The 24,739-nt window shown below is 38.6% G+C and overlaps 2 protein-coding genes across 5 annotated transcripts in view; one reads left to right on the top strand and one right to left on the bottom strand.

Moving 5' to 3' along the window:
* Window positions 1–691: 691 nt before the first annotated feature.
* IKBIP (IKBKB interacting protein) lies at window positions 692–24,334 on the bottom strand. 4 transcript variants are annotated; one of them, XM_080811410.1, is made up of 5 exons: window positions 24,215–24,334; window positions 23,790–24,003; window positions 16,187–16,304; window positions 1,572–2,165; window positions 787–989 (listed from the first exon to the last, which is right to left on the bottom strand). In XM_080811410.1, exons 2-5 carry the CDS (start codon window positions 23,963–23,965, stop codon window positions 924–926), a joined length of 954 nt encoding a protein of 317 aa, XP_080667536.1. In that variant the 5' UTR covers window positions 23,966–24,003; window positions 24,215–24,334; the 3' UTR covers window positions 787–923. The 4 variants fall into 4 exon arrangements, with proteins under 4 accessions (XP_080667535.1, XP_080667536.1, XP_080667533.1 ...); XM_080811409.1 differs by having other exon boundaries at window positions 692–2,165; XM_080811408.1 differs by lacking the exons at window positions 787–989; window positions 1,572–2,165 and adding an exon at window positions 10,754–11,821.
* Window positions 24,335–24,409: 75 nt separating this feature from the next.
* APAF1 (apoptotic peptidase activating factor 1) overlaps window positions 24,410–24,739 on the top strand; it is an 86,717-nt gene continuing 86,387 nt past the window's right edge. Inside the window, exon 1 of the mRNA XM_080810432.1 lies at window positions 24,410–24,606. The gene's annotated coding sequence lies outside the window, so the exon portion shown is untranslated. The remainder of the gene's footprint in view (window positions 24,607–24,739) is intronic.

The following is a 24,739-nucleotide window of genomic DNA, read 5'->3' as shown; positions in this document are numbered from 1 at the left end:
CATCCCTAGGCAACCACTGATCTATTTTCTGCCTTTATAGTTTGCATTTTCTAGAATTTCATATACATAGAATTATATAATGCTATTTTAAATGTTAGAACTTCCTTCTCTGCTTAGGCTGTTCTGGTTACATCATCACCACACGAGTTGTATTGCTTTAGGGCAGTCTCCATCTGAGGCTTGGCAAGCCCCCTGCAATTTACAATGCCTCTTCCTCAAACCCTGCTCTGTTTTAGGTCATCTTTACCTATTTCCTAAAGCCATAAAAGACCCAGGAAGGCTTACATGATTTTTTCCTGCTCCCTGTCTGTGACCTTTCTCTTTTCCCTTCCTCTAAATGCTATGGCCCTGATCCTGACGGGCAGCTCTCTAGTTAGGGCTCCAACCATACGTACTATGCTCCCTGGTAGTCCACAAAGTTAAATGGGGTTCAGATCCTGCCCCATCAGATTTCCCAGTGGTAGATGGTAGTAGATCCTGCTTGTCCCCACTTGTCTGAATGTATGTGTGTGTGTGTAAGAGAGTGTGTATCAGGGGAATGCATAGGGTTCTTGCTATATAAAATTGCAAGTATAAGTTTTAGCATATTTTTTTGAAAAATCAGCTGTTCAACCCTTTAAAATATTTTGTTTTTACTGTTAAGAATAGAATCTGTTAACCTTAAAAATAAAACGGCCAGTTATTTCACCAGCAAAATGGATTTATTCAGGAATAACAGAGAATTGCAATTCAGGACATGCAAGCTATGGCAAAACCATAGGCAAGCCCAGAGAACAAAGAGAGGAATGCTTTTTCATAGAGGAAAAGGGGCAGTTGGGAGGGGCTGTTCTAAACAAAAAGTCCATTGCAGTGAACTGAGAGTTGCAGTGTGGTGGCTTCTCATTAATTGAGTTGTGAGTGAGACACTGGCTGGACTGCTGTGTCTAGGCTGCTGTGTCTTCCTCCTGCTGGACTAGTAAAGCATAGGCTTCTTCCGGTTTGGCCAAGGGCTGCAAGGAGTGGTAAGGCATGAGAACTCCCCCTTCTGGCCTTGCAACTCCATTTATTTTATTTTATTTTATTTTATTTTTTAAGATTTTATTTATTTATTTAACAGATAGAGACCACAAGTAGGCAGAGAGGCAGGCAGAGAGAGAGAGAGAGAGAGAGAGAAGGAAGCAGGCTCCCTGCAGAGCAGAGAGCCCGATGTAGGGCTTGATCCCAGGACCCTGGGATCATGACCTGAGCCGAAGGCAGAGGCTTTAACCCACTGAGCCACCCAGGCGCCCCTTGCAACTCCATTTAAATGAGATTTCCTTTATTCAGTTTCACAAATCAAACACAAAATGATATTTGCTCCAAAATTTCATTATTTCTGAGTTGTCATGATATTAAAAAAGTTATTTCCATTTCATCTAAATAATTTCAAACTAATTCATATCTGAAATGTGTGTTATTTCATCTTTCATATCCTTAATCTCAGCTTGGACTATTGTTAAATTAGATATTTTTTCATTTAAGAAAGCAATTTCTTTCTCTCTTTGTAGTAAGTCAGTAACCAATCTCCCAATGCGTTGCGTTAAATCATTTACCAATGGTTCCAAACGGGAAAAGTCCTTCTTTAGATTATACACCTTTGGTTTTAGATCATTTGCAAAAGTCACTGTCTTCATAACTTTAGCTCTGTCACTTTCTAAGCTTAAAAACCTATCTGTGTGCTTGTTGAAATCATTCTTTAGCTCTGAAAGTATCTTCTTAACAGAGTTAATTCTTTGTGAATTTTCAGATGCTGTCTTTCGGAGCATTGCTGTTCGGTCAATGCTACTTGAGAGAAGATCACCTATGTTTTTTACTGTATCTTTTTCAACTTTTTCTATTTTATTTTCTAATTCTTGCGCAGAATCTGTCAGTGATGTTACATCAGTTATTAAACCTGAAATACGTCGTATATCTGTTTTTACAGTTGTAATCTTGAGACCAACATCTTTTGCCATGGAAGTTGCACTTTGGTCTACTTTTGTCACATCTTGAGAAAGAGTTGTCAAATTGTTATTCAGTATATTCTGTTTTTCAATTATCCTGTCAGACCAAGTTTTCACCTCATAAATTTCCTCCTGTAGACGCTTTAGATGAGCAATTATTTGAAAAGACTTCCACTGTTCCATGATAGCTTCAGACTTCTGACACTGTAAGAAAATATAACACCATAATAATTAAATTGATTAAAAGCTTAATATATAAAATGCAAGTTGAATTCTGAACTTTAGTAAGTTGATAATAAGTTCAATTAAAGTTAATAACTTTACCATTCTTCTGGAAAGCATGGTAAAAGATGTATCAAATGTATTACTAATAATTAAGAAGGAAAACATGAAGGAAATTTCATAAAATGTCACTAGAAAGACATTTTTTATACTGTTAACTATAAGACATTTTTATACTAGTAAAAAAGACATTTATAGTATGTTTTTATACACTAGAAAGACTATTTTTATGCTATCAGTTCTCTGTACAGTGGCAAAAGAGGCTAAACGAGAGACAGTGAGGTATTTCTTCTTGCTGGAGAAGAGAGGAGGAAGCCTCCTCTAGATAAGCTTTGGTAGATTTGTGGGGGTCAAACAAGGCAACATAATTTTTGAAACACAAGTTTGTTGGTAGCTATTTCCAGCGCTGGAATGAAAGGACCAATGTTCAAGACTCCATGTGTATATGCTTTATTGTCCTATTACTTTTAAAGATTTTATCTTTAAGTAATCTCCATACCCAACGTGGGATTTGAACTTATAACCCAGAGATCAAGACTCGCATGCTCTACTGACTGAGTTAGCCAGGTGCCCCTGTCCTATTACTTTTATGAATAATTTTCTGGGGTACTTATCCATGAGACCCTGAATAATTCAATTGACTAATTCTTAAGTTCCTACTTAAGTTCCTCATACCAAGTATGAGGGATATAAAGATGAGTACGGCTTGGGTTGTGACTTCAACTCAGTTTAGTAGTTTAGTAGAGAAGACAGGTATGTAAAAAACAAAACAATCAATAAACAAACTAACAAAAAAAACCTATCTTCAAAATTCTAAAATCCTGTGATTCCAAATACAAGTGGTTCTCAACTTTGGTATATTTCTATGTCATACTCCTTACCATCCACCTGTAAATTGTCATTTTGGTTTAACCTGGATACAGTTTTTTTCCTTGTCCCATCCAACCCCTAGTTGATGAACATTTTGAGCCACACAACTGCCTGACAGTATTTCGTTATTTTTGCTGTTTGTGGTAATGTTTGTGTGAATATGTGTGTGTGTGCGCGTGTGTGTTTAAATAGCAGTGTTAGAGAAGTTGAATATCTTGTTATTTTTGAATATTTGAAATTTTTGCAAGTTTTTATTTAAATGGCCATTTATTTAAATGTGGCTATTTCTCTCCTTCTACATGTGCAGTTCTGTCAGCATTCGGAATGATTTGATATTTATCTGTCTGTGTTCCAGGGATGAGGTAAGCATAGGGTCTCCTACTATTCCGATGTCTTAATTCCTCCTCCTGAATATTTGAAATTTTATTGTATTGTGTCATCAGTTAATAAAATTAAGAGGGAAAGAAAAAAAAGTGTGGATTATAGTGACAATAGTATATATATGGGATATAATCTCATAATACCAAACTGAAAATTATAACAGGAATTGTGGGGTAAAACTAATAAACTTGAATCAGAAGATTACCTGAAGCTCAGCTATGGAGGAAAAAAAAATTAAAGGACACATGTAAAATATATTGTCAAAGCCTATGTCCAAAGACAGATACACATTGTGATTATACTGAAAGAGGGAGTCCCCTTTATAATGTGTAAGTCAATCATTTGGCTTTCACACATTTATTTATTTATTTTTAAAATTTTTTAAAAGATTTTATTTATTTATTTGACAGAGATCACAAGTAGGCAGAGAGAGAGGAGGAAGCAGGCTTCCTGCTGAGCAGAGAGCCTGATGCGGGGCTTGATCCCAGGATCCTGGGATCATGACCTGAGCCAAAGGCAGAGGCTTTAGCCCACTGAGCCACCCAGGCGCCCCGACTTTCACACATTTAACATTAAACTCATTTTCTAGGAAAGCATTGTCTTATAATTTACTTACTTGTTTATTTTAAAGATTTATTTATTTATTTTAGAGGGGGGAGGAGGGCAGAGGGAGAGGAAGAAAGAGTCTTAAGCAGACTCCACTGAGTGCAGAGCCAGAAGTGGGGCTTGCTCTCACTTCCCTGAGATCATGACCTGAGCCAAAACCAAAAGTTGGATGGTTAACCGTGTCACCCAGGCACCTTGGAAAGCATTGTTTTAAAGTGGAGATTGTCTATAACTGTGTACTAATAATCAAAACTAACTTGGATATATCAAGAGGATATAAGTGAAATAAGTCAGAGAAAGACAAATACCATATGATTTCACTCATATGTGGAATTTAAGAAATAAGACAGGCAAAGAGAAAAAAAAGAGACAAGCAAAGAACCAAACTATTAAATATAGAGAACAAACTGGTGGTTGCAGGAGGGAAGATTGGTTGGGGGATGGGTGAAATAGGTGATGGAGATTAAGAGTACACTTATTATGATGAGCACTGAGTAATGTATAGAATTATTGAATCATTATATTGTACACCTGAAACTAATATAACACTGTGTTAATTATACTTGAATTAAAAAAAATAAAATTTTGTTTTAAAAAACCCTAAGGATCATGATCCCAGGGTCCTGGGATCGAGCCCCGCATCAGGGTTCTCTGCTCAGCAGGGAGCCTGCTTCCCCCTCTCTCTCTGCCTGCCTCTCTGCCTATTTGTGATCTCTGTCTATCAAATAAATAAATAAAATCTTTAAAAAAATTAAAAAAATTAAAATAAAAAAATTAAAAAAAAAATCCCTAAGGAACTAATTGGATCCAACAACGTTTACTGGGTATGTATGTGTTAGTATGATCAAGAACAGTCTCTGCTTTTAAGGAGTTTACAGTTTAGTCTGGGAAAGAAAATGTCAATAAATAGATAACTTGAAATAAGAAAACAAAGGCGTGCCTGGGTGGCTCAGTCAGTTAAGCATCCACCTCTTGATTTTGGCTCACGTCATGATCTCGGGGTCCCAGGACTGAGCCCTGGAGTTGGGCTCTGAGCTCAGCAGGGGAGTTTGCTTGAAGATTCTCTTTCTCCTTTTCCCTTTGCCCCTCCCCCGCTCAAATAAATCTATCTTTAAGAATAAATAAATAGGGCGCCTGGGTGGCTCAGTTGGTTAAGCAACTGCCTTCAGCACAGGTCATGATCCCAGAGTCCCGGGTTCTAGTCCTACATGGGACTCCCAGCTCCACGGGGAGTCTCCTTCTTCCTCTGACCTCCCCTCTCATGCTCTCTCTCACTCTCTCTTTCAAATAAATAAATAAAATCTTAAAAAAAAGAATAAATAAATCAGAAAACAAGGAATTAAATATGCAGGCTGAAAGGAGTTTTACAAAATAAGATCTACAGTTTCTCCTAAAGACTTAAATGTTTTATTTCCAAAATAATTGTGTATTTCAATATTTTTATGAATTACCATTACAAAATTGCATTTGCCTGGTTTACTATCTTAAAATAATCTCAAAAATTAAAAAAATCTCAAAAAATCTCTTTTGAGATTATTTTGATAACATTAACATGGTTTTATATAATGCAAATAAAAATTAGTATGTTCAGAATATTATTTTTATGGCAGCTTAAAAAAGGAGTAAAAATATAGCTGCAAAATAATGACAAGCTGAAATGGAACAGAACAGTTATCTCAAAGTAGTAATTCCCTCTCTTAGCCCCATTATATATGTTTGATTTCAAAATGTATTTTAGGATTTTTCTTCTCAGGTTTATGCTATATTAATTATTGGTGGGGGGGAGGTGACCCCAAATGTTTTTCAGTAGAGAAGTTAGACGACAGTTAAAATGTTATTATGGGTAGGACATTGAAGAGTAACCACAGGGGTGCCTGGGTGGCTCAGTTGGTTAAGTTTCTGACTTCAGATCAGTTCAGGTCATGGGTTCTGGGATCAAGCCCGACAGCTGGTTCCCCACTTAGTGGGGAGTCTGCTTATCCCTCTTCCTCTGCCTCTCCCCCAGTAGCCTGTGCTCTCTCTCTCACTCTCAAAAAATAAATAAAATTAAAAGAAAAAAAAAGAGTAACCACAATCAGGAAGGAAATCAAGTAGTGATTGCAAAAGCATGTTTTATTTTTAGGGGAAAGGTTTTGCAAGTGTATTTGCTGAAACAGAGACTCCAAAGGGTGAAGAAAGTAGATGGCTTATTTAATCTAATTCATTACTAGGTTATTGTTTATTAATGTATCTACTCTAGTAGAGTAAATGTAGCCTAACTAACAGTATTACAGAGTTTAGACACCTCAGAAAGAACTTACTTTATTCTTAGAAGGATCAGATCATTAAGAAACTGTTAGTAAGACTCTCTCTTTCCTTTGGTAGGTTATAAAAGCAATTTATCATGAACTTCTGTTGATCTTTACTACAATATTTATGAATATAGTGTAGGAATAGTTTTGCAATTGTTTCACAGAGTTATTATTTTTTTAAACAATTGTATTGATTTGACAGAGAGAGAGAGAGAGCACAAGCAGGGTGAGTAGCAGAGGGAGAGGGAGAAGCAAGCTTCTCCCGCTGAGCAGGAAGCCCAACTCAGAACTCCCAGGACCTGGGATCACAACCTGGGCCAAAGGCAGACAGTTAACAACTGAGCCATCCAGACATCCCGCACAGAATTATTATTATTTTTTGAAATACTTAGGGCTTGTTAAACTATTTGCCTAGAATGAATTGAAGTTTTGGAGAGTCCACCAATAGCTCAAAAGATTTTTAACAAATTCCTATCATATATACAAGGTACTAAGCTAGATGCTCTCTGGATCTACAAGAGCAGTATGGGTCAAGGGAATGATTTCTGGGTCCACCTGGCTTTCCAAAAACTTTGCTAAAAGATCTTTGATCTTTGTAACTAAAGGATGGGGAAATTTTATTAATCTCTAAAATTAAAAACCACATAAAGCCAGAAGAGGCCTTAGAGAGTTTTTGATACAATTTCCTCATTTTACAAATTAAAAAACTGAGCCCCAAAATAAAATGCCCAAGAACACACAGTTAGTGGCAAAGCCTAGATGAAAAGAGTCTGGTCTAGGCTCTTTCTCCACCACTGCTTTCTAACTATTCCCTAAACATTTATTGGTTCTTTCTTATGCCCAAGGCCCAAACAATTTTAGGTCATAGTTACAACTTTTGGGAGACTTACAGTCTCATTTAAGGGCAATGTGGTAGTGGACACATTTGGCTGAATTATAGTTTTTTAAATTCTCAAGATGGTTTTTTTTTTTTTTTTTTTAAAGATTTTATTTATTTATTTGAGAGGAAAGAGAGAGAGAATGAGAGGAGAGAGGTCAGCCGGAGAAGCAGACTCCCTTCTGAGCAGGGAACTGGATGTGGGACTCAATCCCAGGACTCCAGGATCACGACCTGAGCCCAAGGCAGTTGCATAACCAACTGAGCCACGCAGGCGCCCTCTCAAGATGGTTCTATTGATAGTGGATTTCTTGTGATTTTCTCTCCCTGGTTGAATAGTAGCAGACTGCATTGTACAGTGGGAGGTCAGTGGCCTCTGGAGCTAGACAGATTTAGCAGTGTGATTCCAGTTTCCTAACCTTGCTAAGCCTCAATTTCCTCATTTTTAAAATGGGTGTCAGGCTAGCAAAGTTGTAGTGCGAAGTAGGGATAATACAGGTTATTGTAGATACTCAATACACAGAGCTGTTACTGTGATGATGTTGAATGTAGACTTCCTAGCAATTTTCGACACGTAATAGGCTCCAATGCTAGTTCTCTCCTCCCTTGCTGTGAAAGCTGGGATGGAGCATTTTGTGTTTTATTAAATTAATAGTTCATAGCTAAACTGAAAAAAACAGATGCTGGGTAAATTTGCAGAGCTTTTGCCAACAATGCACATAAGTATATAGAGAAATAAATCTTTTTTCATGTGCTTGGTGAATTTGCAGTAAAAATTTTTTTAGTATCATTATTAATGACATCATATTAAGCTTTGATCAAGAGTATAGATTCATAGAAAGGTCTGTAATCAGGTTGAGATTAAAAACAATGCCATTAGCTTTGTATTAGTATTAACCAGTTTTCTATGAAACCATAAGCTAATAAATCAACATTTTTCATTATAAAATATAGAAGTACAGTTAGTCAACAAGCTTCTAATCATTAGGCAATATTTAAGGAAATATTACTATAAATATATTTTTAAACTTTAAACTTTTAATCCAAAAGTTAAAAAAAATCAGGTGTTTATTTTGTAAAAGTGATTTATCAATACTAAATTTAAAAAATGGACCCAATAGTACTCTGTATAAGAAATTAATTGATATAGAATTTATTATCAATTACAAAGATACAAAAATGTGTCTTAGAATATGGAAATCTTCCTTAAAGGAAAGACTAACAATGTAATTTAATATTTGATACACAGGGAAGGTTTTGAAATTTCAAGTATCTGTGTTATATAAATGAATGTAAGAAACACAGGAAGACAAATTAGGTACATCTAAATCGCTCTACTGAGAACTTTTTTTTAAAGATTTTATCTGGAGCGCCTGGGTGGCTCACTTGTGAAGCGTCTGCCTTTGGCTCAGGTCATGATTCCTGGGTCCTGGGATTGAGCCTCACATTGGGCTCCTTGCTCAGCTGGAAGCCTCTCCCACTTCCCCTGTTTATGTTCCTTCTCTCTCTCTGGGAAATAAATGAATAAAATCTCTCTCTCTCTCTCTTTTTTAAAGATTTTATTTATTTATTTGCCACAGAGAGAGAGAGTACAAGCAAGGCGAGCAGCAATCAGAGGCAGAAGCAGGCAGATGCTGGACTCCATCCCAGGACTCTGGAATCAAGACCCTAGCTGAAGGCAGCCACCCTCTACTGACAATTTTTCATAGGAAAACCTCTGAGTAAAGGAAAATATACATATACAGATGTACATAATATGTATATAAATATACACAATAGTTTTCTCATGAAATACTTTTAGAAGGGTAGTTTTTGTTTCCCTTTTAACAGTCACTACAGAACACAGTGGTCACCTGGTTTCCATTTACTTTCTGTAGCGACTACTATAGTATATACAATTTAATAATAATGTTGTATCAAATCTCATGATGGGCTAAACAAACAAACAATGAGAGATCACATCTGCCATGATAGGATAGAGGTTGAAACAACAAAATTCTAGAGAATTTTAGAATCTATTTTATTAGCATTAAAATAAAGGCAGACAAGTACAATTTTGTCAGTGCACCCAGAGAGGAACTTACACACTCAGACATCATGGAATTTAATGTTAAGATTCCAGATATTAATGATATGCTCTTTAACAGTAGCATTCTTTCAGGCTTATTTTTATGACCCATGGCTGTCTACCATAGGCCCTCCTAACCCCAAAGTAGAACTTGTTTGGGATTTGTCCATAAATGTGCAAATGTACATAATAAAACTACCTGACCTCAACTGACTGCTTTCAAGTTCTTGCAAGTGCTTAATTCCACTGATATTACATTATTAAACTGGGACTACAGTTGATTACGGGCATGAAGACACAAGTAGGAACAGTACTTCCATATGCAGTTGACTCAATTTTCAACACCAAGTTTGGACACTCTTGATACATCAGTTACCAATAAAAGTCTTATATGCTTCCCCAACTCTGCACATTTCCAATTATCATTACTGGAAAAATCTGACTAGATCTCCCCTTAATCACATCTCAGTATGTCCACATCTTATTCCTTATGACTTCATTATGTGATTTAGAGTAAAATAAAATCATCATGTAAAACAAATTTGGTTGGGCAATTAGTCTGGGAACTCTTTAAAACAATGACATACATTTAATTACCATAGTTATCATAATTTCTCAATATGCTGCTTTTTCTTCTTTAAAAGAGGCCACAGGTGTATTGGTATTTTTTATATTGTAGGTAGAATAATTTATCTAGGGATCATGTATCCAGCGAACTCAAGAGTCTGTAACACAGTTAGAACCTTAAAAAAAAAAAAAAAAAGCCCAGGTATACAAAGATATTCCAAAAGTTTATACTTCATACATACTTAATTCATAGGTAAAACTTTCAATAAGAATATATTTACTTTTTTTTAATTAAAAAAAATTTTAAAGTCATCTCTATGTGCAGCATGGGGCTCAAACTCATGACTGTGAGATCAAGAGTCAGGCACACCCATTTTTACTCTTCCTTAAAAATTCTTACAAGTATCTACAATATACTTTAGAACCTTAATAAAAAGTAAAAGTGTTTCCCAGGCTCCATAGTTTTCAAAAAGTACATATTGATTTACAGCAAATCACCTCATGTTTTCCTTTGGTCATATTATTTTTCATTTTAGACAAAATTCCTATGAAGTTGGTGGTCTGGATCTTAGCCTGCAGTAAATTACAAAGGAAATGCCGAACTGGTTAGGCGGGCACATTACCTACCAACCAACCTAGCAGTGACAGTGGGCCAATGGGTCACATCTTTAGGTGATAGAAAACATATAAGAAATAGAAAAAAATAGCAAACTAGGGTCATTTAGTGAGAAGGGAAACACTCCTCAATAGCTTCCAGAGGTATTAATATATTTGGGTCCAGTATAATAGCTGAAATTCATAATAATGTCCATTACTTATTAGAAAAACATTTAAAATGTTGAGTATATTGCTTTAAAAAGGTGGAGATATATTTTGGAAATATTTCGATTTACAATGCCTAAAATGAAATAAACACAGGCTTAAACAGATAAGCCGTCATTATGTGGAAAATCCATGTGTGTGGATATGTCACTTATTGCCAGTAATGTAGGATAAAGTGAGTCATATCAAAATAATGCAGAAGTACGGAACTAATAAATTTATGTATAACAATATGGTCATCAGAATAAATGTGGTACATTTAAAAGTCACTATCAATTCCTTTATTTTCTAGATTATATTCTTCTAAAGTTCCCTTTTCTCTTGTACTTGAATATACCATAAAATCATGAACTTTTCCTTTTAGAACATCCAGTTCATTTTGCATCTTTAATATGCTATTATCATACTGAATTCCTTCAAGGGTTTTCTGCATCTCCATTATTTCAGATACTGCTTTCAGCATATCATCTTCCATATTAAACATCTGAGTAGTTAAGTCTTCCATTTTTTTTTCTGTCCCGATCAGATCCTGAGAGACTCTGAGAACAGAGCGAATAGCACTCTCAATTGTTGGCAAATGTGTCTTGCATTCTTCAACTTTGGGTTCATAGTTGGAAAGTTTATTAGTCAGGTCTTCATCTCTGGCAAAGAGAGCATGCTGTTCCTCTTCAAGCTTTTCAACTGCTTTTGTATCAGAGCCAAGCTGCTCCTCTACTCGTAGAAGATCCTCTTCTTCTTGTCTTTTTACAGTTCTAATATTTCTTAGTGTGCTATCTTCCAAATCTTTAAGCCTTTCAGTGAGCAATTTTATTTCTTGTTCAGCTGAGTTAATTTGGACAGTCACTTGAGAATGTATGTGTTTTGATTCTGATTTGAAAATGTCTGTATTAACATTCATTTCTTCTAGGGTTCTTTTCCAGAAATCTGAAACATTCTGGAATTTCTCATTAAGGCTTTGCATCTTTTGGGTGAGTAATTCTTCACTATTTTGGATGTCATGCATGATACTTTGGAGGCTGGATACTTCCTGCTCAAACTGGGTCACCAAAGACATGGATGATGTCGCTTCCTGCAGGATACTTTCAGTAGACTCAAGCTGTATTTGTAACACAAAACAATTCCCAAGGCTACTTAATAACTCTTTTTTTTTTTTTTTTTTAAGAGAGAGAGAGACAGAGAGCATGAGCAAGGGAGGGGAAAGGGGCAAAAGGAAGAGGGAGAGAGAATCCACGATGGGTATGGAGCCTAACATGGAGCTTGATCTCATGACCCTGAGATCATAACCTGAGCCAAAATCAGGAGTCAGACACTTAACCACTGAGCCACTCAGGTGCCCCTTAATAACTTTTATATTAGGCAAATACACTTTAACAAGCACACGCCCAGTTCAAATTCTGAAGATGTCTAAAATATCCAAGTATACCAGAACCGTAATGACAAAAACATTCATTACTTTAGCAGTTGTTTTAACAGATTTTAAAACAAATGTGACAGATTAGCACTATGGTAGAAAAACACACACCTGAATTTATAAACCTAAATATTGTACATTTTCATGGAGGGTCATTGAACAGAGAAATAATATTAAAGAAGTCTGAAGTATATCACATTTCCTTCTTTTCTTACTCCAATGGAAAGCAACTTAGTTGTCATTCTTATAGTTATTCAGGTTTTTTAGAAACTATAACTGAGTTAATAAAATTTGTTAAGTTTCCTAAATTCTCTGATTCTCGAAGAGTTTCTGACTGAAAATTTCTTGACTGACCTCTTACAGAGAAGGTACCAGAATCAGATGTTATAGATATAACAAAGGCAGAAATGAATAAAAGTCCAATTTAGTGAGGTAACTCACATCAAATAGTTACATGTGCTAAGTATCTGTAAATTGTGGTAAGCTCCTGGCATTTCCTCATATGTGTCCAGAATATGGGACGCTGTGGACCTCTTTTAGCTTATTCTCACACACAGTTAACAGCCTCAGAGACTACAGAAAAGCCTAGAATGATTGTTAACTTACTAAGTGTTTGCAGCAATGTGTTGAAAGTATAATACTGTACAAAACATGGTTCTGCCCTTAAGCACCTTGGTTTAACTGGGGAGAAAGCCAAGTCTACATGTGTTATGATAGGGGAAGAGCTACGGAAGCACTTACATGGAGGACCCAAACCAGACTTCAAGGATCAAGGAAAATATTCTAGAAGTATTATCTAATATCTGCTCCTAGTTACTTCTTTTCTGAATCATACTACCATGCTATAGCCAGATGAAGCTTTTAAAAACTGCTATGCACATCATGGTATGACATTAGAAAACCTACGATGTTTCTTAATACTTCTAGGATACAGTCCCAAATTTACCTTTGTATGCTATTCTTCCCTCCTTGTTGCTTAGCTCACTTCTGTCTTTCCTTCAAGGCCTAGAGCAGATGCCCGCTCCTCAGGGCAGCATTCTTCCATAGCCCAAACTCCGGGAGCACCTATTGTGTTGTGTATTTGACACTTGTTTGGCACTCAGCACATAAAATTAGAGAATTTCAGAGAATTCACTCTGTGCCCGACCTTGTGCTAGACACTAAATATGAAAATAGAGACATAATATAGTTCCTGACTTCATAATTTGACAGAGGAGATAGTATTTTGGATCTTTTACATCACGTATCTGGAGTCCCACTAAGATTTACTGATTACCCTCTGTTCCATTATTAAGCACTAGGATACAGAGAGAAAGACACAGTGTTTGCTTTAAAGAGCAGAAAAGGAGGTAAATTAATAAACTCACAAGCTTCCTATTCCTGTCATGATAGAATTACCATGGGGAGAATGGATGCTCTGAGTCTGGAGCCGAATGAGGAAAGGCTTAGAAGTGACTTTGAAATCTGATTCTTGAAGAGACTGTTGTTAGTAGTCAGGTGAAGATATGGGAACTTCTAAATTCCTTAGGAGAAGAGACTCTTGTGCCTTTCTGTAGCTCCCATATCTTAGGGAATAAAAAACGTTTGTTGACATTTAGGAAGAAGAATGGCTATAAATCTTCTGGGCCCACCCCAATCAAGACCTGAAGCAATCCCAGGTGATAGTTAGAAACAATGTGTAACAGTACTGACTAATAAGACCACTCTGAAACCTTATTTAAAAGTTATTTTTAGGGGTGCCTGACTGGCTCAGTTGATAGAGCATACAACTCTTGATCTTTGGGGCTGTAAGTTTTAGCCCCACATTGGGTGTAGAGATTACTTAAAAATAAAACCTTTTGGGGCACCTGGGTGGCTCAGTCATTGAGCGTCTGCCTTTAGCTCGGGTCATGATCCCAGGGTCTTGGGATCGAAGCCCACATCGGGCTCCCTACTCGCCTGCTTCTTCCTCTCCCACTCCCCCTGCTTGTGTTCCTTCTCTTGCTGTGTCTCTCTCTGTTAAATAAATAAGTAAAATCTTAAAAATCAAATAAAGTCTTTAGGGGCGCCTGGGTGGCTCAGTCATTGAGTGCCTGCCTTCGGCTCGGGTTGTGGTCCCAGGGTCCCAGGATCCAGCCCTGCATCGGGCTCCCTGCTCAGTGGAGAGCCTGCTTCTCCCTCTCCTGCTCCCCCTGCTTGTGTTCCCTCTCTCGCTCTCTCTCTGTCATATAAATAAATAAAATGTTAAAAAAAAGACTTTAAAAAATTATCTTTAATGTACACATGTAGCTATTATACAAGATCCTTTAAAAATCAGTTCTGAGAAATATTTGTACATCAGTAATACTGTTAAGTTTTGTTGTCTTATTGTCAGCCTTTTGAAGAGGTAAGTTTATCTTCATCTATGGTAATTTCCTGTTTAGGCTTCTCACCAGAGCATCACTGTAATCTGGAGGCAATATACCCAAGTAGACCCCAAATACAAAATCAACTTTCCAGAATAGTAAAGGTCTCAAGATTGAATTTGAAAATATACAGTGACTAGTATGTTATAATAATTTGCATTTATGGACTGACAATATAACCTAACAGTTTTTTCATTTTTTAAAAGAGCTTAATACCTTAAATTTACTACTATATAAAGTTTTTGAAAAGTTTGCATGTATATTGTATCACATCTGATCCTTTAAAAAATCTTGTTATTCTCACTTAATAAATGATGAAAAGAGGCTAAGAGAAGTTAAAGTGATTTTTTCCAAGGTCACACAGTTGTGATGAGAGTCCCCATCTAGTTGTTTTCCCCTCCTACTGATTATGTTGACCTTTAGGCCCGGCTTTGCGAAAGGGCAGCTATTGTTGAATTACTCCCAGGGAAGCCTGGGAGAGAAAGAGCTTTGCAAAGACTGAATATTTCTTGGATAATGATGATATTTTAAAAATCTGCCTCAAAAGCATTTTATTTTTTTTTCATTTTTTTTTCAAAAGCATTTTAATTGCTACCAAATTTTTCATTTCAAAAGGATGTCTTTCTTCAAAATTTGTTTTCAATAGCTTTCAAGTATACAGAGTTTCTATCTCCTGAGATTTATTTTTCTGTAACTGTTCCCTCTGATTAGAGGAGCCCCTAACAAGTATAACTGGATTCCGACTTGAGCATTCTGTCAAAATACCCGCTTTTGCAGCAGTATGTAGCTTCTTCCCAAGGCCGTTGGGCTCACCCTCTGTGGAATCCCCTGGCACGTGTGAGTGATGCATAATCTTCATCTATGGCTTTTCTCTTCTGGGGGACTGATTATATACTAATTCTATGCATGAAGCCACAGGAACTCAGACCCTCTATTTCATTTTTCTGTTTTTTTTGGTAAATCCTTGCTCATCTTGGTGCCAAGCACAAGTCCTTGTCTACCTTATGACATAAGAAAGATTTAGTGAATGAATAAAAGAACAAAGAAGGCATGTTTCCCAACGATAGCTTGGTTGCTGGTAGCCAGACAAGTCCCGCATGATGCCTTATTGATTGCAGCTGACCTCTCCTGAGAAGCATGGTACTTAAAAATTTTTTATGTCTCACATTTCTAAGAATTCCGGTAACAATGCATTTGCATTTGCAGCTTGAAGAAACACAACATACACATGGATTTTAATTTTCTTTTGGCTACAAAGCCAATATTTATTTTTAGATTAGTCACTCTGATATGCAGATGGATACAAATTTTCCAACCAGAAAGTAGAGGGAAAAAAAAACCTGATGGACCTTTCCCCAGCAAGTGCTGTTGCTACTCTAATTTTATACCTAAAGACCAATCATATTTTCAGTGCTCTAGACATATGATATTCAAATAGAATATCACATCAATATAAACAGTAACATTTATATTAAAAAAACCAACACTGTCTTTTCAAAATAATCTGAGTCTAAATTGGACTGAAGGGAGAAATGTACAAAAACCAGTGAGAGTTAAAACAGTAATGGTCTAAAAGGCAGGAAAAAGGAAGTATGGAGTACAAGGGTGGTAGCAGGGAAGAAAAATGGGAAATCTTTGCAAGTAAGCCAATTAGTAAGTAATTTACCTTTTCTGAAATTAAACTGATTTTACTTTGAAGTCCTTGGAACTTGTTGGTTTCTATTTTCAGTAACTGGTATTGGCTTTCCACCTTTGCAAACTTTTCAGACTGATGAAATACAAACCTAGAAAAAAAAAAAAAAGAAAAGAAAACACTACCCCCAAATTCATATCCATTTAAGTTTGAATTTTAAAGGAACATTTTATACTTCTGGCAAGGACACCATAAATTCTGGTATGAGTAGTGACAGCTTTTAGTAGTTTATTTCAATAAATTAATAGAAAGTGAAACTCTATCCTGTTCAAGTCCTAGTGAGACGGTAGTGATAGCTGTCTGCATAAGACATGTTTTGGAGGGAGAAATGATGAATTACCTAGAACAAGATATGGGATCGCTACTATTTTTCTCAAGGTCATATTTGGGCAATATCTAGAAAATAAGTTTTTTCATACTGAAATGTAGAAGCAAGAGTTACCTATATAAAAATATTTTAAATTAAAATGTAGGAGAGAAATAAAGTCTTGGAGTGGAACAGAAAGATGATGACTAGTAGTTAAAAATAACAAGTCAAAACTATGAAAACAGGAGTTATTGTCAAAGTGGCAATAGAACATATAGGCAATGCAGGGCGTATAACAATTGGTTATACCCAATATACGAGTCATAAAGGTGTACTTTAGATGCCACTCTAAAATCGGAGTGTATTCTTCAACTGGTAAGTAGTAAAGGTTGAAGAAGCATAAAAAAGTTATCCCAATCTTAAAAACAATAAATAGCCTTTTGGGGTCATCTGGGTGACTCAATCGTTAAGGGTCTACCTTTGGCTCAGGTCATGATCCCAGGGTCTTGGGATCAAATCCCACATCGGGATCCCTGCTCAGTGAGGACCCTGCTTCTCCCTTTGCCCCCCCCCCCTCTGTTGCTCATGAATAAGTAAATAAAATCTTTTTAAAAAAATAAACAGACTTTTGTTTATAGACTTTTGTATATAGGACTTGAGATAAGCAAATGCAAAAGAAATGCTTTGGAGCTAATACCATTTTGGTTCATCTACTTTAGACTCAATTTTTTGGGCTCAGAAAAAGCAGGAGTTAAAATTCTTTGTGTATTTATTGAGTCATCAAAAAGTGGTGGGGCAGGGGCACCTGGGTGGCTCAGTAGGTTAAGCCTCTGCCTTCAGCTTGGGTCATGATCTCAGGGTCCTGGGATCGAGCCCCACATCGGGCTCTCTGCTCAGTGGGGATCCTGCTTCCCCTTCTCTCTCTACCTGCTACTCTGCCTACTTATGATCTCTCTCTCTGTCAAATAAATAAAGTCTTAAGAAAAAAAAAAGTGGTGGGGCAGAATCCTATGAAGAGAGGGCTTAAATCACAGTACATAGACCAGTGGTTCAAAAGCTTTGCTACATATTGGAGTCACTTGTCTGCCTTTAAAAAGTCTAATGCCTGGGTCCCACCCACAGAAATTCTGACTTATGTGGTTTAGGATGTGATTTGGATATTAGAAATCTTAAAAGCTCCCTAGATTGAGTACTTGGTCAAGCTGAGAAGCACCAATTGATAGTGTTTTATTAAACTGATTTCCATTGAGAGACAAACATTTAAAGATCAAAAAAGGAGAGATGAAAGACTTCTAAACTTTGTGTATCATTCCAAAGGTGGTGATGCTTAAAATTCATAAATGTTATTAGGCTAACTTGCTATAAAACTGTCCAAAACTAAAATGGACTTTTTGCCTTTTGAACAATGTTTGCAATATTGGATAAAATAGATGTATCTTTTTAAAAGATTTCATTTATTTATTTGACAGATCACAAGTAGGCAGAGGCAGGCGGGGGGTGGAGGGGAAGCAAGCTCCGGGCTGAGCAGAGAGCCCGATGCAGGACTTGATCCCAGGACCCTGAGATCATGACCTGAGCTGAAGACAGAGGCTTAACCCAATGAGTCACCCAGGCACCCCCAAATAAGTACTTTTTAAAAAAAAAATTATTTATTTTAGAGAGAGAGAGAGCCTGAGTAGTGGGGGGAAGGAGCAGAGGGAGAGGAACAAGCAGACTTGAGCCCAACATAGGGCTCAATCTCACGGCCCTGAGATCTCGACCTGAGCCAAAATCAAGAATCAGATGCCTAACCGACTGAGCCACCCAGGCACCCAATAAAGTAAGTTTCTTCTGATGATGGTTAGTGTCTGTCCTATGAGATAACAGCCAATTAAGTAAGCACAGGTTACATAACTAGCATAGATTGACTTTTCTCCTATGTGTGAATATAACTTTTAAATAACATTTCTGGTTATTAGGAAATGCCATTATTCTAATTTTCAAAGATGAAAGTGTAGACTTAATTTTTTTTTTTATATTGGCTGTTTCATTCTTGGATTTTAAGAGATTCTTTTCAGAGTAGAGGCTTATCTGAGATTATCACACAGAGACCAAGGATGGAGAACACCCTAAAGAAATAAGTCTAATTTCAGAGATTAGTTTTATCACTCATTACTCCAGTGTTACCTCAGGGATTTATCCTGCAGATCAGAATGTTTATTCAGAATAAAACTGTATTAGTATAAGACACTTTTTGTGAAGGTTGATCCACTACTATAACACATTATAGTGCTTTCCATTTTATTAAATATTTTAATGTCTATTTATGGACTTCTCTTCAAAATTCAAATATTAAGCAAAACCTTGAAGAAAACTATGTCATGCTAGTGCAAATATCATCTCTGATGATAATTTGTATGTTTTTTTTCATGGTTAGCTTCTCAAAAAAAAAGATTCATCATTACTACATATGAAAAATAATACATATAAGAAAAAACGAGCATAGAGATGCCTGGTTGGTTTAGTTGGTTAAGCATCTGCCTTTGGCTCAGGTCATGATCCCAGGATCCTGAGATCTTTGGGCTCTATGCTCAGTGGGGAGCCTGCTTCTCCCCTTCTCTCTCCCTCTGCCTTCTTCTCTCTTTACCTGCGGCTCTGCCTGCTTGTGTTCTCTCTGTCAAATAAATAAATAAATAAAATCTTAAAAAAAAAAAAGCATAAAGTTGACTCTGGGCTAGTAATGACAAAAATGAAAAGTGGTTTGTACGTGCAAAGTTAAAATACATTCATTTTATTTATCACTTAGATGTGCCAAGCAGTATTCTAAAATGATTTGTAAAAACTAACTCATTTAACATTAAGGAAGAGGATGATTTTCTAGAAGTCAATGTTGACAGAAGGTAACTTCAATCCTGAAAAACTAAATTTTTCAAACTGGCATCCAGGTTAGTTTCCAACGTGCTTTGTTTCCTTTTTATGAATCAGAGGTATACAAATATATGTTAAAAAAAAAAAGATTTATTTATTTGTCTCCCTGCTTGTCCTGCACAAGCAGGGGGAACAGCAGGCAGAGGGAGAAGCAGGCTCCCTCCTGAGCAAGGAGCCCGATATGGGACTCAGTCCCAGGACCCTGGGATCATGACCTGAGCTGAAGGCAGACGCTTAACCGATTGAGCCACCCAGGCATCCCAACATTTTTTTTTAAGTAGGCTCCAAATGAGCATGGAGCCCAGCACGAGGCTTCAACTCACAACTGTGAGATTGAGACCTGAGCTGAGATTAAAAGTCAGATGTGGGATACTTGGGTGACTCAGTCGGGTAAGCATCTGCCTTGGCTCAGGTCATGATCCTGGAGTCCTGGGATAGAGTCCTGCATCAGGCTCCTTGCTCATTAGGGAGTCTGCTTCTCCCTCTGCCTGCTGATCCCCCTGCTTGTGCTCGCTCGCTCTCTCTGACAAATAAATAAAACAAAACAAAGTCAGATGCTTAACCAATCAGAGCCATATTCTGACAGAAGTTCAAAGCCCCCTTATTCCCTGTCTTCCTCAATTTAGATGAGGGGGACAGGGTCTGCTAAGAGCTGTAGTTTCTAGTTAGAAAAGGACTATAAATAGTTCTGGACTAGGGATTTTTATTTCTAAGGGTTTGGCCTCTTAGATTAGTATCAAAGGAGGTAGCATATCATACTGGGTAAGAGTATAGAACTGAGCAAATTTGGCTCTGCCATTTACTAGCTGTATAATCATCTTGGACAAGTTATTTATCTTTGCTGTAGTTTCTTCATCTGTAAAGTGGGAATCATAATACTTCATCGGGTTGTTGTGGGGATTAAATAGGTTCAAATTTATGCAGTTAGGGTATCACACATCAGCTACTCTTTTTAAGTACCTTGGCCATTTCTTTCGGACTGCTTTGTGCAGCTGCTTTTCCATCCCTCTAACAAACCTATAGTGGTATAAAGGATCAGGGTCTCCTCCTGCTTATACCTGATGCCCCAGGCCTGTCCACGTTTGAAAAAGTGTTGGGTTTAAAGCAAATCAAAGATGGAATGGATGGATTAGACCACTTATAGGAAGAGAACTCTCTTACCCTATTTTGGGGCTGCTTCTCATTATCACATGTGAAAAGGATATAGGAGAAAGGGCCTCAGGTTAACTGACTAGTTTAGTGTGGGCCTTACAAGAGGAATCTTCGAGTCCTTCAGAATCCATTGCGTCTACAGACACCTCATACTGATTCAGAGCCTGTAGGACAAAACAGTGTTCATTTCCTCAGAGTGTTTCCTCTCCATAGCTTCTTTAGTAATCTTAGATGGTGGCAGACAGTTGATTGAGGACTTACAGGATTTCTGATTGTTTGAACTTAATAATGAAAAAGAGGCAAACAAACAAAGGAAGCTGTCATTATGGATCTTCGGCAAGAAAGGAGTTCCAGAGCCATGTCAGTACCCATTCAGCTGTATGTTTCATACTACAGCTTCATTTCCAGGCACAATACTGAATGTCCATGAAAATAATGACCATATTCCATTTAAAATCAGGGCATTTAGGGGCACCTGGTGGGTCAGTCAGTTAAGCATCTGCCGTCAGCTCAGCTCATGATCCCTGGTCCTGGGATCAAGCCTGCATCAGGATCCCTACTCAGCAGGGAGTCTGCCTCTCCCTCTCCTTCCGTGTACTTGCTCTCTTTCACTCATTCTCAAATAAATAAATAAGTAAATAAATCTTAAAAAAAAAATCAGGGCATTTTAAGCACAACACTTTCATATAAAACTTTACTTACCAAAAAAAAAAAAAAAAGCAAGAAAAGATGAAAAATGAGGTTAGTGAAAGTTTTCAATATAACTTGTGTCTTTACTATAAGCACTAACAGTAAATCCCTGCACTAAAGTGTCTACTTTTCAGGTTTTCCTTTATAGATTTCTTTTTTTAAAGAGATGGAGGGGTTGGGGGAGAGGGGCAGAAGGTGAGGAAAACAGAGAGAATCTTAAGCAGATTCCATACCCATCTTGGGGCATGATCCCACCACCCTGAGATCATGACATAAGCTGAAATCAAGAGTTGGCCACGTAACTCACTGAACCACCCAGGTGCCCCTATGGATTTATATTAGCGTTTTCCCAGAACAAAAACTAAAGTACTGAAAAGCTGAACATTCTGTGATGTAATTTATCTCATATGAATATGAATCTTTGGATAATCAAGATTTAATAAATTTAGTAACTAAAACCAGTTGTATTAGGTTCCAGAGAGAAGCAACATATACAGATGATCCCAAGCTTACAATGGTTTGACTTAGATTTTTTGACTTTACGATGGTATATAAGTGACATGCATTCAGTAGAAAATGTACTTTGAATTTTGACCATTTCCTGGAGTAGCAGTGAGACCCTGATCCTCTCCTTGGTTGAATTCTTTCCCCTGATTCTAGGCAGTGGTTGCAGCAGCAGCTCCCTGTGAGCCACGTGACCATGATTCACTTACAACCAATCTGTACCCATACAAGCATTGTTTTTTTTTTTTTTTAGTACAGTATTCAGTAAACTACATAAGATATTCAGTACTTTCTTGTAAAAATAGGCTTGTTAGATGATTTTGCTCAACTGTCTATTAATGTGAAGTGTTCTGAACATATTTAAGATAGGTTAGGCTTAGCTATGATGTTTGGTAGATGAGGTGTATTAAATGCATTTTTGATTTATATTTTCAGGTTTACTGAGAAGGAACCCCATCCTAATTCAAGGAAGATCTGTATCTTTTAGACTACAAGCCCTATTACGGAATGACTTTCTCAGTATAAAAGGGTTTTTATTTACCTAAAGAAGGTTGTGCATTTTAAGACATAAGAGCAATTTACAAAATTTATTAAAAAGGGTAAATTTAGTCTTTTAAGATCAAAAATAAAAATATTACATAAACAAAATGCCATATTACTAAGATAAGCATCTTTTTTTTAAGGAGAACATTTATTTATTTATTTAAAAAATATTTTATTTATTTATTTGACAGAGGGAACACAGGCAGAGCAGCAGGCAGAGGGAGGAGAAGCAGGCTCCCCACTGAGCAGGGAACCTAATATGCAGTGGAATCCCAGGACCTGGGATCATGACCTCAGCTAAAGCCAAACAGCCAAACGCCTAACCCCAGCACCCCTTGAAGAGACATCCACTTTATAACATCCACTTAATAACATCCACTTTATTGTAACAGATGTTTTATCAATTTCCACTCAGGATGAGTCACCAGTACAGTATAATTCAAAATTTACTACAATCAAAAATGGTCTAAAGGAAGTCCAGGGGCCCTCCTAGAATTCGATTACTCTCGAAGACAAATAACTATCTTCTAAATACTTTAAAAATCGGGAGAAAGTGGAGGGAAATTCTAGTTTAAGGCATCAGTCTGGTTATTTGTATTTATTTGAGAGACAGAGAGAGAGCGCCCCCCAGCGAGAGAATGACCTGGGCGATGGGGCAGGGACAGGGGCAGAAAGACAGGCAGGGGCTCACCCGGGCCTCCATCCCAGAACTTCAGGATCATGACCTGAGCCAAAGGAGGCAGTTAACCGACTGTGCCACCCAGGAGCCCCTTAAGGTTATTCCTAATACTCATTTTTTTTTTTCTGTAACAACAATGTATCGCTATTTACTTGGTTTAAAAACTACAGATGTTCAGTTTTAGGTGAACACAAATGCAACACTTTTGTCATTTTACAGTACTAAAATTCAATCCGTAACTTCGGAATACACTTTAAATTCATAACACATGAACAATGATGGCAATATGAGAAATCCTCCAAACTCCGATAATTGTCATTAACGTTTGTTGCCCGAGAGCATACTGAATTCTTTAAAGACTGCAAACGTTGCCATTAGGCATTTTTGGGGTGAGGGTGGGGCAACTGTGTCCAAGGCAAATGTGCAGCGGTACAGGAAATGGTGGGTTACAAAAATCGAGAAGCTTCCGACGTGTAGTAGGCACTTTATAAGTTTGGCCAAATCCGCATCCCTTTAGAAATGGCTGACTCATTCACAGACCTTAGTCTCAACTCCAGTTAAGAGACTGAATCACACTAATACAAAGGAAAAATGAGTTTCAAGAAACGAGCGAAAAGGGGGGAAAAAAAAAAAAAAAGGATGAGCTGTCCCTTTTCTGAGGTCGAGGCAGAGGAACAGAAGCTGCAGGACGGGTTGGGAGGTTAGCGGGATGCTGAGCCGGGCGAGGCCCCGAGAAGAACGGGGCGACCGCGGCAGGCCGGACACGGGGCTCGGGCGGCCTCGCGTCCACTTACCAGGCCAGGCCCAGGCACGTCCCCAGCGACAGCAGGCTCACGCCGGTCCGGGGATCCACCCAGCCCTCGCCTCCACCGCCCCGGGCCTCGGTGCTCTTCCCGCCCTCGCTCCGCTTCCCCGGCTCCGAGGGGGCTCCCTTGGGCCCCGACTTCTTCCGGCTCTTCACCTCCGACATGTCTGAGGACGCGACAAGCCTGGGATAGCTTCTTCACCCTGGGGGGTCGGGACGTGGCCGCCTCAGCCTCTGCGGGACGCCTCCGCGGTAGCCGCGCCCCCTCCTGGACTTGGCACCGCCCACAAACTCGCCCCCTCCTGTCCCGGCCGTTCTCACTGCTTCACAGCGTACCTCAACCACCCCCCCCCCTAGTTCCTTCAGCGGAGGAACCTGACGAGCCTCCTTCCCGTTTCCATTAATGCCGCAAACCTGATGAAATCGTGGCTTCCCGGCGCGCGCGGATCGCCGGGCAGCGAAGGGGCGGGGAAGCGCAGAGCGCGCCATGTGGAGCGCGCCGCCGCCTAGGTCCCGGTCCCCGTAAGGAGGCGCGCCCCCGTGGCTTAGCCACGCCCCTTCCATGGGGTGGGGCGGAGGGTGCTTGCTCAGGCGCGCGCGGGCACTAGCGGCGGAGGGAGTGCGCGCGGCGGCGGCCGCTTCTCGGTGGCTCGGGGTGGGTATATTTGCGTGCGCGGGCGCGCGCTGTCCGGGCTAGGCGGGCCCGGTGCGTTTTGACTGCTCCGCGGTTCTGCGGCGGAGAGAAGGAGGTTTCCAGTGGACGCTGGTTCTTTTATTCCTGGACTGAAGGGGCGAGGGAGCCGAAGGTGAGAAGTCTGGGCCGTCAGCGACCTGCGAGGACCTGAAGTCGAGGCGAAGTCCGGACTGGCGCCGGACTCCGGCCGGGGTGCAGCTGCCGCTGGAAGGAAAGAGCGACAGACAGCTCGAGAGGCCCTCCTC

Source organism: Martes martes, assembly GCF_963455335.1.
Source record: "Martes martes genome assembly, chromosome: 8".
NCBI classification, from domain to species: Eukaryota; Metazoa; Chordata; class Mammalia; order Carnivora; family Mustelidae; genus Martes; species Martes martes.
Note: the sequence above shows the minus strand (reverse complement) of the source record. Positions and strands in the feature narration are given on the sequence as shown.